The 15,956-nt window shown below is 49.0% G+C and overlaps 2 protein-coding genes across 4 annotated transcripts; one reads left to right on the top strand and one right to left on the bottom strand.

Annotated features, from left to right (window-relative positions):
• Nucleotides 1-487: 487 nt before the first annotated feature.
• xpo7 (exportin 7) lies at nucleotides 488-13,479 on the top strand. Of its 3 annotated transcripts, none has more exons than XM_088281616.1 (27): nucleotides 488-606; nucleotides 2,406-2,552; nucleotides 2,715-2,808; nucleotides 3,222-3,454; nucleotides 3,533-3,637; nucleotides 3,776-3,941; nucleotides 4,413-4,486; nucleotides 4,561-4,680; nucleotides 4,760-4,906; nucleotides 5,286-5,458; nucleotides 6,204-6,397; nucleotides 6,468-6,573; nucleotides 6,693-6,828; nucleotides 7,192-7,265; nucleotides 7,945-8,025; nucleotides 8,663-8,726; nucleotides 8,809-8,917; nucleotides 9,568-9,674; nucleotides 9,763-9,851; nucleotides 9,965-10,072; nucleotides 10,146-10,228; nucleotides 10,421-10,635; nucleotides 10,707-10,845; nucleotides 11,188-11,345; nucleotides 11,418-11,516; nucleotides 11,588-11,715; nucleotides 12,620-13,479. In XM_088281616.1, the coding sequence occupies exons 1-27, from the start codon at nucleotides 574-576 to the stop codon at nucleotides 12,711-12,713; spliced, it is 3,276 nt and encodes a 1,091-aa protein (XP_088137742.1). In that variant the 5' UTR covers nucleotides 488-573; the 3' UTR covers nucleotides 12,714-13,479. The 3 variants fall into 3 exon arrangements, with proteins under 3 accessions (XP_088137742.1, XP_088137741.1, XP_088137740.1); XM_088281615.1 differs by having other exon boundaries at nucleotides 8,806-8,917; XM_088281614.1 differs by having other exon boundaries at nucleotides 8,806-8,917; nucleotides 10,146-10,240.
• A 472-nt stretch (nucleotides 13,480-13,951) lies between these two features.
• pbdc1 (polysaccharide biosynthesis domain containing 1) lies at nucleotides 13,952-15,737 on the bottom strand. The gene is made up of 6 exons (XM_088281671.1): nucleotides 15,554-15,737; nucleotides 15,106-15,171; nucleotides 14,970-15,029; nucleotides 14,748-14,888; nucleotides 14,229-14,340; nucleotides 13,952-14,102 (listed from the first exon to the last, which is right to left on the bottom strand). The coding sequence occupies exons 1-6, from the start codon at nucleotides 15,581-15,583 to the stop codon at nucleotides 14,011-14,013; spliced, it is 501 nt and encodes a 166-aa protein (XP_088137797.1). The 5' UTR covers nucleotides 15,584-15,737; the 3' UTR covers nucleotides 13,952-14,010.
• Between the last annotated feature and the right edge of the window lie 219 nt (nucleotides 15,738-15,956).

The following is a 15,956-nucleotide window of genomic DNA, read 5'->3' as shown; positions in this document are numbered from 1 at the left end:
TCTGGGACACGTCAAAACAACTCTGGCCTGCCCTGTCGGTGGAGCGACGCCACCCAGTGGCGTTATCCGGCATTGCGAGTCGTCGTTTTCAGTATAAAAATGTCCAAATTCCAACACTCCACTCGAGTGAGTTCCAGCTATGAAATGAGTCTCGAAGTCCAAAGGACGAAAGTAGGTCGAAACATCTTGGTACTATGTTTTTTTTTATTCAAGCAAAGAACAAGTACAGAAAAGGATATGTTCATTCAATTAACATAATCGAAAGATGAAATAATATATTAGTCTACAAAAGAGAGGGAAAATGTATAGTGCCAGGGGTATCACGTACATTCCAAAAAATTAAAAGTTGTACGATTATTCATAGTTTTCAGAGCCTTTATGTTATAGAGTCATTTAAATTATGAAAAAGTGAAGCTGGCTGCACTGGCGAAAGAACAAAAAACGACGAAATGGGATCACTAGCTCAAGTGCAACTCAAGTTAGCCAGTCGGCGGTCATTGGCGTGCAGTTTGGCGGGGTGCCGCCGGGGGCGCTGTCGCGTGCTTGACTAGCCATAAGCGGAGTGAGAGGTGCATGAAATGGGGAAAAATGGCGGATCATGTGCAGGTGAGCGGGGGCTTGGCGTGTTTGAAACCGCCGCGACGTCGGATGGACGGAGCCCTGAAGCGGCCGCGGGCTTCCTTGCGAGGAGGCCGCGGGCAGGCGGACGGCGGAGGCCGGGCGCGCGGGAGCAGCGAAGGACGTTGCCTTCAGCGTCGCCCGCCTCCACCGGCCGCTGCGTGGCCTGCTCTCGCGACGTTAGCCCGGCGATGGCTTCGCCGCGCGGGCTCTCCACACGAGGAGTTCTCGGGCGAACGTCAAATTTGACTTTGCCCCGCCCGCCCGGGCGAGTGTCTTGCGCCCGTTGTTTTAATGTCCGCTTCGGAGATAACAATGGACGGCGACACGCGTCTGTGTAACGGGTCGTGCGCCTTTTTTTTTTACCCGCCGGCTTGCCACGGTCGCCCGGCGGACGCTCTCGAATAACATCGAATGCTTTTTTTTTTTTTTTTAGTTTTGTTTATTCTTTTGCTTTAGCTTCTTCCCGGATATTTTGAAACGCTTTCTCAGCCGCCAGCTTGCCATGCTAACGTTAGCATACGTCGAGCGAGGCATCAACAACCCCCCCTCTTCCTCCTCCTCCCGGCCGCCGGTTGCAAACAAGCCGCCGTGTTGTTGTTGTTGTTGTTGACGGAGAAAGCGACACGACGCCGGGTGCGTGATTGGGTTTGCAGCGAGCGAAAAAGGCTCCGTTTCCTGTCGCTGTTGTTGATGTCGGTTACTAAGCAGCGCGGTGTTGGCCATTAGCCCGCAAGGTGGCTAAGCTAGCAACGCGACTGCTGTTTTCCGGTACCGGACGCTCGATTAAAGTTTCCGAACGTCCGCCAAGGCGGCCGTCGGCGTTAGGGGCTCGCCCGAGTGTAAAGTTCTCTTTGCTCCGTCTGAGCTTCGTGAACGCACCATGTTGCTTTCAGTTCATTTGAGCTGACGTTCGACAAGCACGCCGTTCGCTTGCTGCAATTTAAAAACAAAAATATTCTTCTTTACTTACTTATGTATTTATTAATCGTTTATTCGTTTGCATTCTCGATCAGACGAGATGTCACTGTCTATGAAACGTCGCACGGTTCGCAGTCAAAACATCCTCAGCAACTGGACCAGCCATCTCACCTGTCGCGTTGCCTTAGCTTTAGCATTAGCATCTGCGAACGGGGAGGCTCAACATGAGCGGACGTGCTTCACTTCCCTGGCAGGTTGTTAAAGTTGCCTTAGAAAGATGAACTGAAACCGGGATTACATTTGATACACTTTTGGAAATTTCAATACAAAACATTTACATGACATTTTTTAAACGTTACTCAACATTGATTAGAGACGACGAATCGATTATGAAATGAAATTTGGTCATCTTGTCATACTTCAAAATATTCAAATCCTCGTGATTTTGTTGAACGGATCATATTCACTCACAACTTTTTTTTTTTTTTTTTTTTTTGTTTCTTTTTTTTGTTTTGAAATAAGCACATTTTGGAGCCGGGCTTTTGATTCTTGCTGAAGTTCCCGGTAGTTATAGCGGCAGAATCGGCTCCCGGTTCGTGCTGAAACTTGGCACGTTACAAAGTGCTCGTTAAATTCGAAAGCACCAAAATAAGGCCGAAAGCGGAAGTTTTGCTCGGGCTGAATAAACGTAACCAAAGCTCCATTTCCAAATGGCGCATGTTCAAACAAAAGCAAAAAAAAAAAATCACAAAGTGTGACTCTGCATGTTCTGCCCGCCCCCGGCAGTAGAATTGCACTTGTGGCGCGTGACTGTCCTGCGAGTGTGTTTTGTGCTGATAAGCAAACGTGTGTGTGTGCCTCCGCAGGGCCTCGCCCAGCTGGAGATCCTGTGCAAGCAGCTGTATGAGACGGCCGACACGAGCGTGCGCCACCAAGCAGAGAAAGCCTTGGTGGAGTTCACCAACGGGCCCGACTGCCTCAGCAAGTGTCAGCTGCTGCTCGAGAGAGGAAGCGTAAGTTGCCGGCAAACCTCGCCGCTCCACATACGCTTGCTTCTAGTTTTTCGTTCTTTGTTGCCGTAAATGGCGTTGGCTGCTACGGCCAACCTGCTATCTTAAAATGCGGCCGAATGCCAACGTCATCCCGGTGATGCGTCGCTGTTTGTGTGTCTGCAGTCGTCGTATTCGCAGCTGCTGGCGGCCACCTGCTTGTCCAAACTGGTGTCGAGGACCAGCAACCCGCTTCCCCTGGAGCAGCGCATCGACATTCGTGAGTGCCACGCTAGCACGTCGCCGAACGCGCATTGCCTAGCCGACCCCGAAAATGGCGGCGGTTGCCAACCCGAGAGGTCACTTGCAGTTGGCAGCACAGGGGGAGGCGCGACCGGTCAAAGCAGTCGTTCGCCGGCCACCGGCGCAATTTTCATTCAGCGCAAGAAAACGTAAAGCAAAGAAACTTTTACTTTAAAAGCAATGCAAGCACGGATGTCTTGTAAAACAAAAAACATTAAAACAAGCAAATAAAAAATATTCAATATTCACAAGTGGAGACAAATAAAACGGCAAGAAGATCAAAACAGAGTTGAAGGTTTCAGCATTTGAAATTTGCATCAACTTCTGATTCATGAAATTGCGGCGAAGTCAAGAACTATTTTTTTTTTTTGCGCCGGCGTGCCTCGGCAGGGAACTACGTGCTGAACTATCTGGCCACGCGGCCCAAGCTTGCCGCCTTCGTGACGCAGGCGCTCATCCAGCTGTACGCCCGCATCACCAAGCTGGGCTGGTTCGACACGCAGAAGGACGACTACGTATTCCGCAACGTCATCGCCGACGTCACGCGCTTCCTGCAGGACAGCGTGGAGCATTGCATCATCGGCGTCACCATCCTGTCGCAGCTCACCAACGAGATCAACCAGGTGTGAGCGAGCGAGCGAGTGGGTGGGCGTTTGGGAACCCGCGCACGCCGGTGCCTAACGATGCGTCCCTGTCAACAGGCGGACGCGGCGCACCCGCTGACCAAGCACAGGAAGATCGCCTCGTCCTTCAGGGACTCGTCCCTCTTTGACATCTTCACGCTCTCCTGCAACCTCCTCAAACAGGTCAGTCAAAATTGGAACCCAAACCCCAATATCGAGAGGGGGGCGGGTTGTAGACGAGACAAAGGACAGGCATCAGGACGTGCGCATGCGTGTATCTGATTTATTTTATGTTTTTTTTTTGCATTTTTTGCTCGGCAGGCATCGGGCAAGAACCTGAACCTGAACGACGAGTCTCAGCATGGGCTGCTGATGCAGCTGCTCAAGCTGAGCTACAACTGCCTCAACTACGACTTCATCGGCACGTCCACCGACGAGTCGTCCGACGACCTGTGCACGGTACAGATCCCCACGTCCTGGCGCTCAGGTAGGCCGACCGCTTCTTGCACACTTCCAATTGACTTTTTTTTTTTTTTTACCGTGGGCTCACTCATTTCTTTTCTTTCTTTATTTATTAATGCTGCCCTTTTTGCATCAGGTACGAGTTGAGCAGAAAGCGAGAGAGAGAGAACCAATTATTGGCATTGGCCGATAATCGATCTATCGCTACTTTTGAGACCGCTTGACTTGCCGTTGTCCCAATGTTGACAATATCAGCCGTTCAACTGTCAATCGTCTCCAATGTCAGAAAGTTTTTGTGGAATCCAAAGCACATATTTCATAACATTTTGGGGCGATTGTCTGACCCAAAAAAAGTTTTCAGAGAATCATCTCAGTTGAACAAAGTTTGTGTGATTACACAATCGGAAGAATCATCCATTTGAAGAATATTGGGTCGTTACACACAAGGTACTTTCAATTCTGACTTTTTTTTGTTTTTTTTTGCTTGCCGGCATAGCCTTCCTGGATTCGTCCACCCTGCAGCTCTTCTTCAACCTTTATCATTCCATCCCGCCTTCCCTCTCCCCTCTGGTGAGTGACCCAATAAGCAGTCGGCCTCGGCGCCCAACGCTGAGCGTGCGCCTTTTTTTTTTTTTTTTGCGCAGGTGCTGTCGTGCCTGGTCCAGATCGCTTCCGTCAGGAGGTCGCTCTTCAACAATGCCGAGCGAGCCAAGTTCCTGTCGCACCTGGTGGACGGCGTCAAGAGGATACTGGCCAACCCGCAGGTCCGTCTCGCTGTCGGGGAATTAGCCGTGCGTGCGTGCGTGTGTGTGTGTGTGACCTCGCCCGTGTGACCCCACCCAGTGTCTGCCGGACCCCAACAACTACCACGAGTTTTGCCGGCTGCTGGCGCGGCTCAAAAGCAACTACCAGCTGGGCGAGCTGGTCAAGGTGGAGAACTATCCTGAAGTCATCCGCCTCATCGCCAACTTCACCGTCACCAGCTTGCAGGTGAGCCGTGGCGCGCCACTGCCGGGCCAAATAAATGAACCTTAAAATAAAAGCTCGTGCTTGGAGAGGAGGACGACATTTTCACTATCATTCCTCCGTTGTAGTCACTTTGGTACTTTTTTTAAAATTTTTTTTTTTTTTAACACCCAGAATTAATTTAAGTCTATGAACTATGGAAATTAACTTTAAAATCTGTGCTGAGTTTGAAAAGTGACACAGCTCTCTTCCTGGAATTCGACTTTTCTTTTAGCAAGCCAAAGTGTGAGCAAAGTCTGCAAGTCTTTGAAAGCAGCGCACGCCAAAAATAAACGCTTGCACCCACCGAGCGATTTTGCATGCCTGTGCCGATCAACGGCTTCACTGTGTCGTGTCGTTTCAGCACTGGGAGTTTGCCCCCAACAGCGTGCACTACCTGCTGAGCTTATGGCAGCGCCTGGCGGCCTCGGTGCCGTACGTCAAGGCCACGGAGCCGCACCTGCTGGAGACCTACACCCCCGAGGTCACCAAGGCCTACATCACGTCGCGCCTGGAATCGGTCCACGTCATCCTCAGGTCGGTCGCTGCGTGCGTATTTAATTACTGTAAAAATCTGTTACAACATATTACTGGAAAAGTTTTTACTGTTTAAAAAAAAAATATATTTTTTGCCAAAATATATATTTTTTTTAAACAGCAATTTATTGTAATCTAGTTTACAACCATTTCTCATATTTTAATAATTTACAGTAAATACCTGTCAATAAATAATACAACTTATTTTTACACTTACAAGTTTTTTTTTTTTGCAAGTTCTGCAGATTTTTTTCGAATGAAACAAAAAACACACTGTCAGACATGCTACAAAATACTTTGAAATTAGAACAGTAAAGATGTAAACCTGAGTCGATGGTGCTTGTTTAATTGTCATGCTTCAGCGGTGGTGCTCACTCCCTTTTTCCCGTGTCACAATATAAAACGCACGACACGCTCGATTAGTTCTTCTTTTCGACCAACGGGACTGTGCTGTGTCTGTTAGCAGAGGAACAAACGACATAATTCCGACGATGTGATCTTTTCTGACTTTGGCCGCCGCCATCAAGAGAATGCGTGCAAATGTCGCCCGTTTATTTAAGAAATGCGACGTGAAGTCGATGCAAGCTGCCTTCTTGCTAAATGTTCCGTCTGCCTCAGTTAACAATCCATGAACCAAACCAAAGATGAATTTTTCGCAACTGCGCTGCGTGGCTCCGCCATTATCCTCTCCTCTCCACCCAAATTACGATATTTACCTGCAACTTGAAAATGTGTGTGGGCGCAGAGACGGCCTTGAGGACCCCCTGGATGACGCGGGTCTGGTCCAGCAGCAGCTAGACCAATTGTCCACCATCGGGAGGTGCGAGTACGAGAAGACGTGCGCTCTGCTGGTGCAGCTTTTCGACCAGGCGGCGCAGAGCTACCAGGAGCTGCTCCAGTCCACCAACTCGGGCGCCGCCGACGTCACCGTGCAGGAGGGTGCGTGGCGCGCCCGCTCGCCCAGTCGGTTGCCCGCCGCTTGTGACGCGCTCTCCTCATCTCCTTGCAGGTCGCCTGACCTGGCTGGTCTACATCATTGGGGCGGTGATCGGCGGCCGCGTATCCTTCGCCAGCACAGACGAGCAGGACGCCATGGACGGGGAGCTCGTTTGCCGGTACGCCGCCACCAATCGCAATCTCTTCTTCGTCTTGCTCTTCGTCTTCTTTTCTGTCCCTGCCATTGTTCCCTTGTCTTTGCGCCCCGGTTGACGGTCCTTGCGGTTGTCCCGCTCAGGGTGTTGCAGCTCATGAACCTGACGGACTCGCGGCTGGCTCAAGCCGGCAACGAGCGGCTGGAGCTGGCTATGCTCAGCTTCTTCGAGCAGTTCCGCAAGATCTACATCGGCGACCAGGTGCAGAAATCGTCCAAGGTGAGGTGGAAAACCTACCCGGTCGCAGTTGAAACGAATGGGAGTTGTTTGCTTGTTTCCTGACGCGCAAAAACGGCTGCGGGAGTTTTGAAGGAACAGTCCATGTCGGCGGCCATCTTTGAAGTGCCCTTTCACCCCACGACGTGTACGACCTGATTGGTGAATATTTTGAATTGTTACTAGTCAGCCAATCAAGAGACAGACGGGCTTCCCCAAGTGGAGATATGTCGAGATAGAATCACGTTGACGACCAGCAGACTCTTGTGTTGTTTTTTTTCGTCTTTTTTTAATTAATTTTTTTTTTTTTTTACTTGTTTTGACTTTTCCTCGCTTGAGCATGCATGTCTGTGTGTTTGATTGCAGCTGTATCGTCGTCTGTCGGAAGTGCTGGGCCTAAACGACGAGACCATGGTGCTGAGCGTCTTCATTGGCAAAATGTGAGTGGCGGCAACGCCTCGCTAACCTCTTCTTCGCTCCTTACTAGTGATAGACCGATTATTGGTGTCGGCCTCTTTTTTTTTTTTTTTTTTTTAACTTTCATGGCCGATAAATGAAACGCTGTTTTATTTTGGCTCACTGCAGCACACTTCTCTCTCTCTGTGCTGTGCTGGTGGCCCCGCCTGCAGAAGCAGATTGGCTCACCCACAGCGCCATCTGATTGGATCCTTGTGCAGTGGGTGGCAGCCAATCAGCAGTAAGCTGCCTGTTTGCTTTTTCACCTCGAGCCACACGCACTACGGGAGGCAACGGATTTTTTTTTTTTAATTTCATTAAACGTCAGTCGACTACAACTCACAACAAATTGAAAACTATTTGCCGTCATAAACTTTAAAGAGATGTTTGTTTTTCATTGAACTATAAGACATGCTGCAGAGCCTGGGAGCTCCGTGCACTTTTTGTTAGACTTTTAAAACTAAGTTGTCTATTTTATGAGATTAAAAAAAAAGATTTTTATCATGTTGTAATTCACTAAAGTTGTTTATTATAATCTGTATCGGCCATGAAAAAAAGCATATCGGTCACCACTCCTTTCTTGTCCTCGTTTGACTTTTCCTTCCTGCCACGTCTTCCAAGCCTCCTTTTTACTTGTTGTGTGTCTACTAATGCTCTCACCAGCATCACCAATTTAAAGTATTGGGGCCAGTGTGAACCAATCACCTCCAAGACTCTGCAGCTGCTGAACGACCTGTCCTTGGGATATCCTTTAACGACGAGGCGGATTAATTGAAAAGCAATTGATTAACTACCAAATGAATTGGCTATTGAATGGCCTTTTTTGATGGCGTTCGGGTGCAAAATCACATTAATCATTTTGAGACGTAGTGAATGTAACGTTGTTCAAATGCTCCTCATTTCAGCCCGTTGTCTGCGATTCGGTCAAAGTAAGACTTTTGGTCAACGTTTTGCTGGAATCATTCATTGGATTGTGCGTTTTTGCACAACTAATTTGAAGTTGTGTCCAGTTTCGGAATTAAAGGATTGAAATTGACGATAACCACAAAAAAGATCATTGATTAATCAAAACAAATGATTATTCAAATAATTCTTATTTGCAGCCATTGTCCACGCAAAGATTTTTCTTTATTTGCGGCTCCCTCCATTGAATGTGCTTTATGGCGACACGCACTTGTTGCCCCCCCCCAACAGGGACGCAACTTGCCCACTCTTGACCTTTTTTGTTACCAAGATAAATTTGAATACCTCCCATAAGTAAGAAAAAAAGATATCATGATTTTTTTTTGGATCAATGAAAAGGGGAAACGAAAAACGGGAAGCTCATAATTTTGGCGCCCGTGAATACTTTGAGGTCTTTCTCCTTGACGACCATGTGCACGTACAGCAGCGTCCGCAAGCTGGTGAAGCTGAGCGCCGTGCAGTTCATGCTCAACAATCACACCGTGAGTATTTGCATCATGCGACTGTGCAACCGCGTCGCGCTGCGCCGCCTCCACGTCTGTCTGTCTTGTGATTTGTCAGCAGAGCGAGCACTTCTCCTTCCTGGGCGTCAACAACCAGTCCAACCTAAGTGACATGAGGTGCCGCACCACCTTCTACACCGCGCTGGGGCGCCTCCTCATGGTCGATCTGGGTAAGTGCCGTGGGCCGCACATTGGCAAGATCGCACGGGTTCTTGCGTTTTCAAGGTTTGAGAAGTGCTTGAATAATGACAGTCTGACTCAAAAAGCTCAATAAAATGCCCAAAATAATGAAAGCACGAGGCTTTATCTGCGGCTCGGTCAGGCAGCTCAACGTCGCCCTCAAGAGGACAGTGGTGACATCGCACCATCATGTCGGGAGGTGGTCGATTTAATGAGCGGTGGCTGTGAAAAGAAAAATAGAAAGTTTGGATAAAACCCGGGCCCAATCCTCGTTTGGTCCGCTGCAAACTATGCAAAAAAAAAAAAAAAGAAATGCAACTTTTTGATCTCTCGAGTCATGTGATAGGTGAAATGACAAAGACATTGCTAGCGCTTCAAGCAATAGTTAGCAAAGATGCTAGCATTTTTAGAGTTGTCAATCAGCGTTATTATGGGCTACAAAAGAAAAGAAACGAGCATTTTTGGCAATAATAGTCATAATTTGAAGAATTGAAATTTACTTCATATTTGATGATTTTACATCAATTAAAAAATATTATTGAAGTATATTTGTGTGTTGGTATGTATATCTATTTATGTGTGTGGCGAGCAAGAGAATATTTTCTTCCCGTCTGCAATCAACTGTCGCTTCTTGATGCAGGTGAAGATGAAGAACAGTTTGAGCAGTTCATGCTGCCGCTGACGGTGGCTTTCGAAGCCGTGGCTCAGATGCTGAGCACCAACACGCTCAACGAGCAGGAGGCCAAGGTGACGTGCGCGCTCACACACACATACGCCACATCAGCTCAAGTGTCAGTGGTCCTAGCGCCGAGCTCTGTGGGACTTTGTCTTGCAGAGGACTCTGGTGGGCCTGGTCCGAGATTTGCGAGGGATCGCGTTCGCCTTCAACGCCAAGACCAGCTTCATGATGCTCTTTGACTGGATGTACCCTTTGCAAGATCTGCTGAGCTGAGCTTAGTCTAGCTGGAGTGTGTGTGTGTGTGTGTGTGTGTTTGCCAATGTGGGGTGCATCATGGGCCCTTGACTGGCTTGGCCAGATATCCGGCCTACATGCCCATCCTGCAGAGGGCCATCGAACTGTGGTACCACGACCCGGCGTGCACCACGCCCGTGCTCAAGCTCATGGCTGAGCTCGTTCACAACAGGTGGGTGTGTGTTTACTCGCCGTGTGTGCGCAAACGCCCGCGGCTCTGACCTTGTGTTGATTTTGCATCGCAGGTCGCAGAGGCTGCAGTTTGACGTGTCGTCGCCGAATGGCATCCTGCTCTTTCGAGAGACCAGCAAGATGATCACGACCTATGGTGAGGACCGATGTACGTCGGCCATATTAGTCAGTCGTGCATGTCCGCCAAATGTAGATGGACATGCAACGTCTGCATTGTGATTTTGCAATGCTTGTGGTTATTTTTTTTATTTATTTATTTGTTTTTTTGCAAAGCAAAAGCCCATATATGTTGTTTCTGACTTTTGCCGTGCTTTGCTTTGTTGCCCAGGCAACCGCATCCTGACGCTGGGCGACGTGCCGAAGGATCGCGCGTACGCCGTGAAGCTGAAAGGCGTGAGCGTGTGCTTCGCCATGCTCAAGGCGGTGCTGAGCGGCAACTACGTCAACTTTGGCGTCTTCCGCCTGTACGGCGACGACGCCTTGGACAACGCCCTGCAGACGTTCATCAAGCTGCTGCTGTCCATCCCTCACAGTGACCTGCTGGTGCGTGCGTCCTCACGCCGCGTCCTTGCCGGCTGAGACTTTTTTTAGTAACGCCTCTGCCCCACCCGCAGGACTACCCCAAGCTCAGCCAGTCTTTCTACTCCCTGCTGGAGGTCCTCACCCAGGACCACATGAACTTTATTGCCAGCCTAGAGCCTCACATGGTCATGTACATCCTGTCGTCCATTTCCGAAGGGCTCACCGCACTCGGTACGTAGCGCACTTTGACCTCCGTCAGGCTTTGTCGGATAAAAGATGCATTTTTTAACTTCCTTGTTCACAAGCAGGAGATTATTTTCTATTGAAAGTGCCGCAAATGTGCAAACAAATAGATGATGAATTACTTGTTTTGCAAATGAATCAATTATTCAAATAGTTGTTGATTGGAGAATGGTTGATGTTTTGCGTTTAAAAACAATCAGTGATGTTGGCTGCGCCTCCGTTCCTGGTGTGACATAAAAGCTCACTAAACAAATCCTCGGCCGGGGGTTATCTTCTGACGTTCTGTGTGTGTGTGTGTGTGTGTGTGTGTGTGCGCATGTGACTCCGCAGACACCATGGTGTGCACGGGCTGCTGTTCCAGCCTGGACCACATGGTCACGTATCTGTTCAAGCAGCTGTCGCGCTCCACCAAGAAGCGAGCCACGCCCATGGCCACCGACGAGCGCTTCCTGCACATCATGCAGCAGCACCCCGAGATGATCCAGCAGGTAACGCCGCCGCCGCCGCAAATCCCATAAAAGTCTCAAATGAAGCAACGGCTGTTGTGGCGTCCGGCGCAGATGCTGTCCACCGTGCTGAACATCATCATCTTTGAAGACTGCCGCAACCAGTGGTCCATGTCCCGACCGCTGCTGGGGCTCATACTGCTCAACGAGAAGGTAACGTGGCGCCCGTGTGCGCGCACGCAATGAGAATGTGTTGACGTGACGTGACGTGTTGCGCTTTGCAGTACTTTGCGGACGTGCGCAACAGCATCGTGAACAGCCAACCTCCGGAGAAGCAGCAGGCCATGCATCTCTGCTTCGAGAACCTCATGGAAGGAATCGAACGCAACCTGCTCACCAAGAACAGAGACAGGTAAGAGGCCCGCAAACTAAATTCACACAATTGTGGAATCGTTGCTGCCGCAGCTTAAGAACAAAGTCACTCCATTATGTGATCAATATCCCATTTTCATGTTTCAACGTGACAGTTGATCAACTTGACGTTATTTCTAGAGCGTTTTAAAAAGAATCGGGAGTGCCAGGCATCGACTCAAAATCAGGCAGAAAAGCAAAGACAGCGAGCGTGACAAACAGTGGCTTGTGTTTAAAATGAGTTTGCTCGTGAAAAATGAATTTGACAAAAGTGAAGGCAGTCGCTCGCTCCCTTGGCTCACGATTCCGCCGTGTTGTTGTTTGCGTTGAACATTAAAAAAAAAAAAAAAAGGTTCTGGTGTTTGTGCTGGTGCACCAAAGGGGGGAAAAAAGTGTGGCGCACCAGTGCTAGAAGTTGGTAGTCCTGTCAATAGCCGCGTTTCCATGGCGACATTGCATTCTCATCCGAATGAGCAAACAAAATGAAAATCTTCCATAGAAACACTTCAATTGAAATAAAAAGGCCGAATACAAATTGATTTTTTTTTTCCAATTCGTATCTGAAGAGTGTCATGTACTGTCATGGCTGCACGTCGTCGTTTACGTGCTTTCAAACGGCATCGTCATCGCACAGCTCGTCTTTTCAAGTAGCTTATCTTAGTTTTGACTCCACAGTCTCTGCATGGCTGCCGTTGCCCTCATTCTTGCCGTGAAACAACCACCTTAGCATGGATTTATTGTTGACAAAATGACAACTACAAAAAAAAAAAAAACTAACACGTGCCTGCTAGCATTAGCTTAGCCCGCTTGCATCCTGGCTGCAGTCTCCACTTGGCCTTCCTTGATTGCTAGCGTAGCATAGCTTTGCGTGTCCCGTCCCTAATGACGTGTGGCTGGTGGCGCAGGTTCACGCAGAACTTGTCGGTGTTCCGGCGGGAAGTGAACGACAGCATGAAGAACTCCACCTGCGGCGTCAACAGCAACGACATGATGAGCTGACATTGCACGCCGACGCGTCTCAACCCGGCGGCAGACCGCGACCCCGCCCACGACCCCGCCCGCGGTCAATCAGCACCCGTCTTCCGCCTCGCCCCACCCCCTTGTTGATACGAGCATATATAAATGTATACAGATCTATTTTAACGGCAGTCAGGGGGGGTTGAGTTGGGGTGGGGGCAGACGTGGGGGGGAGGGGCCAAACAGTCCAACATGCTCACCTGCCTTGTATAGAAGACGACAAAGTCGAGTGTACATTTTGTTTGCTAACATTTTCAGTGATGTTTATATATTAATGGGATGATTGAGCTTTTTACGCCGTAGTCGCTTCACACCCACCGAAGCGAGGAAAGAAAAGAAAAAACAAAAGGAAGTGTAAATAGTCTTCGAAAGCACCTCCAGCGCGTTCACTTGACACTCCTACAAATAATTTGGAGACACGCACACAAAAATCAGATGACGCAGACGTCGCACAGGACAGGACGAGTCGGATGGGTGTCCTTTCTCAAAGATGGATGGGCGGGTGCGTCGCTACCTGAGAGTGCTTCTTCCAACTTTTTGTTTACTTTTGATTCGTGGGACCACGTTGTGGTCCTTTGTGGTGTGGTGTGTGTGCGCGAGTGCGTGTGTCACGGTGCTGTGTGGAACGCTGGCACCCCCTGGAGGCAGGAAGGCGCTCGGGCATGCGTCAACTTCCTGATTTGTGACTGACGTGAATGTGGAGTAGCTGCTGTGTCATGACTGCAAATAAACCTCGTCCTTTTTACAAGACCTGCCTCTGCTTTGCTGATTCAGATTTTCACAAGCAAGGAATGACCTTTGACCCGAGTTCCCCTTTTAAAGTGGCTCGACCCCACACGCAAAACCTGCTCATGTGAAGTTCCAGCGCGTGAAAGGAAATGTAAAAAGTTTGTGTCTTGTGAGTCTTTTGAGGCAGCTCCAACACGCTTTTTCGCCTGAGTGCATCCTTCGGGTCCAGGGTGACCCCCGTCCCCCCGGTACTTTTGCGCCACTGATGACACTTAATCCTTTTCACAAGCCACGCCTCTTTCTCTCTGCACCAATTGAACGTCATGATGACAAACGTCATCCTTTTGCAAAGACGTGTGTGAAAAGGTGTGATGATGGGGACTCGGATATGCTTCTTCCTTGTGCTCCGCTGCAGGACTGCGACACGCCACCTCTGTGCGCACCAATCAATGACAAAAGTTTGGGTTTTTTCCCCCCACTAAGACACAAACTCAAAGACACAATTTAATTCATTCTTGTCAGCATAAAACATTTTTGGAGGAGTTGCGAGTTAACTTTTGGAGGACTTTGATGTGAAGACGGCGTCATTGAGCCCTTCTCGGTTTCGGGCAATCTCCACGGCGAAGAACTGTATCCTGGTGGCTGGAACAACAACAGCAGGCAAAGCTTACGAAAGATCGTTCAAGATTGGCCCGAAATGGTTCCTCCAAAGTCTTGTCGTGATTGCAAATGCAAACGGCGACAATGTGACTAAATTGGTGCACCCACCGAAGATGGTGTTCTCTTCGGTGTAGTCCTTCTGGCAGTCCAGTCGTAGCAGAGTCCCGTAGTTGAAGTCCTCCACCAGGCCTTCAAAACGGTTACAGAAAGGGCGCCACCGCTGAACACAAAACCAAACTGCCGAATGACAAACAGGCCACCACGAGTCGCTCGCTCGCTCCACCTTGGTTAGGGTGGGGCCATGTGCGCTTCAAATTCACTCGGCCCACCAAAAACACAATTGTGATTTTACGGAGTAAATTCGCTTGTTGATGTTTTGATGAATTGTCGTGGAAAAGTGTGTGTGCGTGTGCCGGGAGGTCTTTTTGTATCACGGAGGTAAACATCCGCATCCAAATGTTTACGTAAACTTATGTGTGTGCACACGTAGCTTAAAGGTGTGAAGGACACAGTTTAAGTGTTGGAGAATCCGGCGCAAGTTGTCAGCAGTTCTCTCTGTTGGGGGCAATGTCGTTAGTGAGCTAAAGAAGCGGCTTGAGGGGGGAAAAAAAAATGAACGTGACTGACCTCTTTGGCCTCCGTCGACTTGAGTTTGTCCGGGTGGAGCACTTTGATGTCCAGGTCCTCGAAGATCTCCCTGAAGGTGTCATAGATCTCGTCGTCCATCTTGGTCAACTTAAGGAACTTGGGATCCACCGAGGATATGAGCTGAGTGACAACGACAACAAAAACTATTCAAGGTCTTCAACGTCATCGGCGTGTTCGTGCCGTTCTGGCAACGATGCTCACGTTGAAGTAAACCTCTGCGTGATTGTAGGCCTTCATGGCCCACATGACCTCCAAACGCTCCTGAAATGCAAAACAGACGTCAGCTTTGCCTTTGCGGTTGACAAACATGCCGACTAAGCTCGCCTGCCGAACTCACGTCGTTCCCGTACGCCTCGGCGGGGAGAGACAGAGCATGTGCGGCGGCCGAAGCTCCGTCTGGACCCTGAGGATGAAAAATGACTTCAGCCTGACCGTCAATCAGAGGTAGGATAACAATACCAAATATGCCAAGTTGATGATGTGCTTCCAAACGCAATTAGGTGCATGTGATCTGGCAGGTCTTTTTTTTTGTCAACTTAAGGTCACTGTTATGGTCTGCACTGTAGTATCTGTAACTTTGAGTGTGTATGGGTTTTGGACTGGTGACGAGTTGCCAACACCATTGCCACACACGCGCCCACACACACACAACACGTGTCCACTTCCCAGTCGGTTAGCATTAGCCGCGTTAGTTGCCGAGACCTCGCGGTGACCGACGTGTCGCGCTTGGACGTTTGGTGGACATATTTTGGGCGCTCATGGACGTTTTTTTTTTGTCTTCTTACCAGAGATGAGAGGCCATTGCTCGACGCCATCTTGCCAGTGCGAAGCTCGTATATTGAGAGAAGATGGCCAAGGAGCAGCCGCCTTTAAGATGGGAGTTAAAAAAACTAACAAGAACGACATTCGCCATGTTTTCCTTGATATTGTACTTTTTTTTCCCCCCCAACTTGTTTTTTAATAGGACAATCTGGCAGAAGCTGTACATTTATGTGTCTACAGCCGCGTTTATGTTCGAGCAAACGTCTTCATTTTAATCCAACTTTGACCCCTGCGTGACGTCACATATTCACCCCGTCCCAAATCGTCAAATTCTTGTTTTTTTTTAATCATCATTCCGTTTATCATCATTTCTTACACACATTTTGTCTTCTAAGTTATAAAACGTAAAATATTCGGAGAGGGACG

Source organism: Idiotropiscis lumnitzeri, chromosome 18, assembly GCF_059441095.1.
Source record: "Idiotropiscis lumnitzeri isolate Australia: NSW breed Sydney's pygmy pipehorse chromosome 18, RoL_Ilum_1.0, whole genome shotgun sequence".
NCBI classification, from domain to species: Eukaryota; Metazoa; Chordata; class Actinopteri; order Syngnathiformes; family Syngnathidae; genus Idiotropiscis; species Idiotropiscis lumnitzeri.
Note: the sequence above shows the minus strand (reverse complement) of the source record. Positions and strands in the feature narration are given on the sequence as shown.

Coding starts and splice junctions, on each gene's coding strand:
- xpo7 (XM_088281614.1), top strand. CDS start 574: ATGAAATGGGGAAAAATGGCGGATCATGTGCAG. Junction 3,942..4,412: donor CCCCACGTCCTGGCGCTCAG/GTAGGCCGACCG, acceptor TTGCCGGCATAG/CCTTCCTGGATTCGTCCACC. Junction 6,574..6,692: donor GACGGGGAGCTCGTTTGCCG/GTACGCCGCCAC, acceptor TGTCCCGCTCAG/GGTGTTGCAGCTCATGAACC.
- pbdc1 (XM_088281671.1), bottom strand. CDS start 15,583: ATGGCGTCGAGCAATGGCCTCTCATCTCTG. Junction 15,030..15,105: donor CCGAGGCGTACGGGAACGAC/GTGAGTTCGGCA, acceptor TTTGCATTTCAG/GAGCGTTTGGAGGTCATGTG. Junction 14,341..14,747: donor AGTCGACGGAGGCCAAAGAG/GTCAGTCACGTT, acceptor TTTTGTGTTCAG/CGGTGGCGCCCTTTCTGTAA.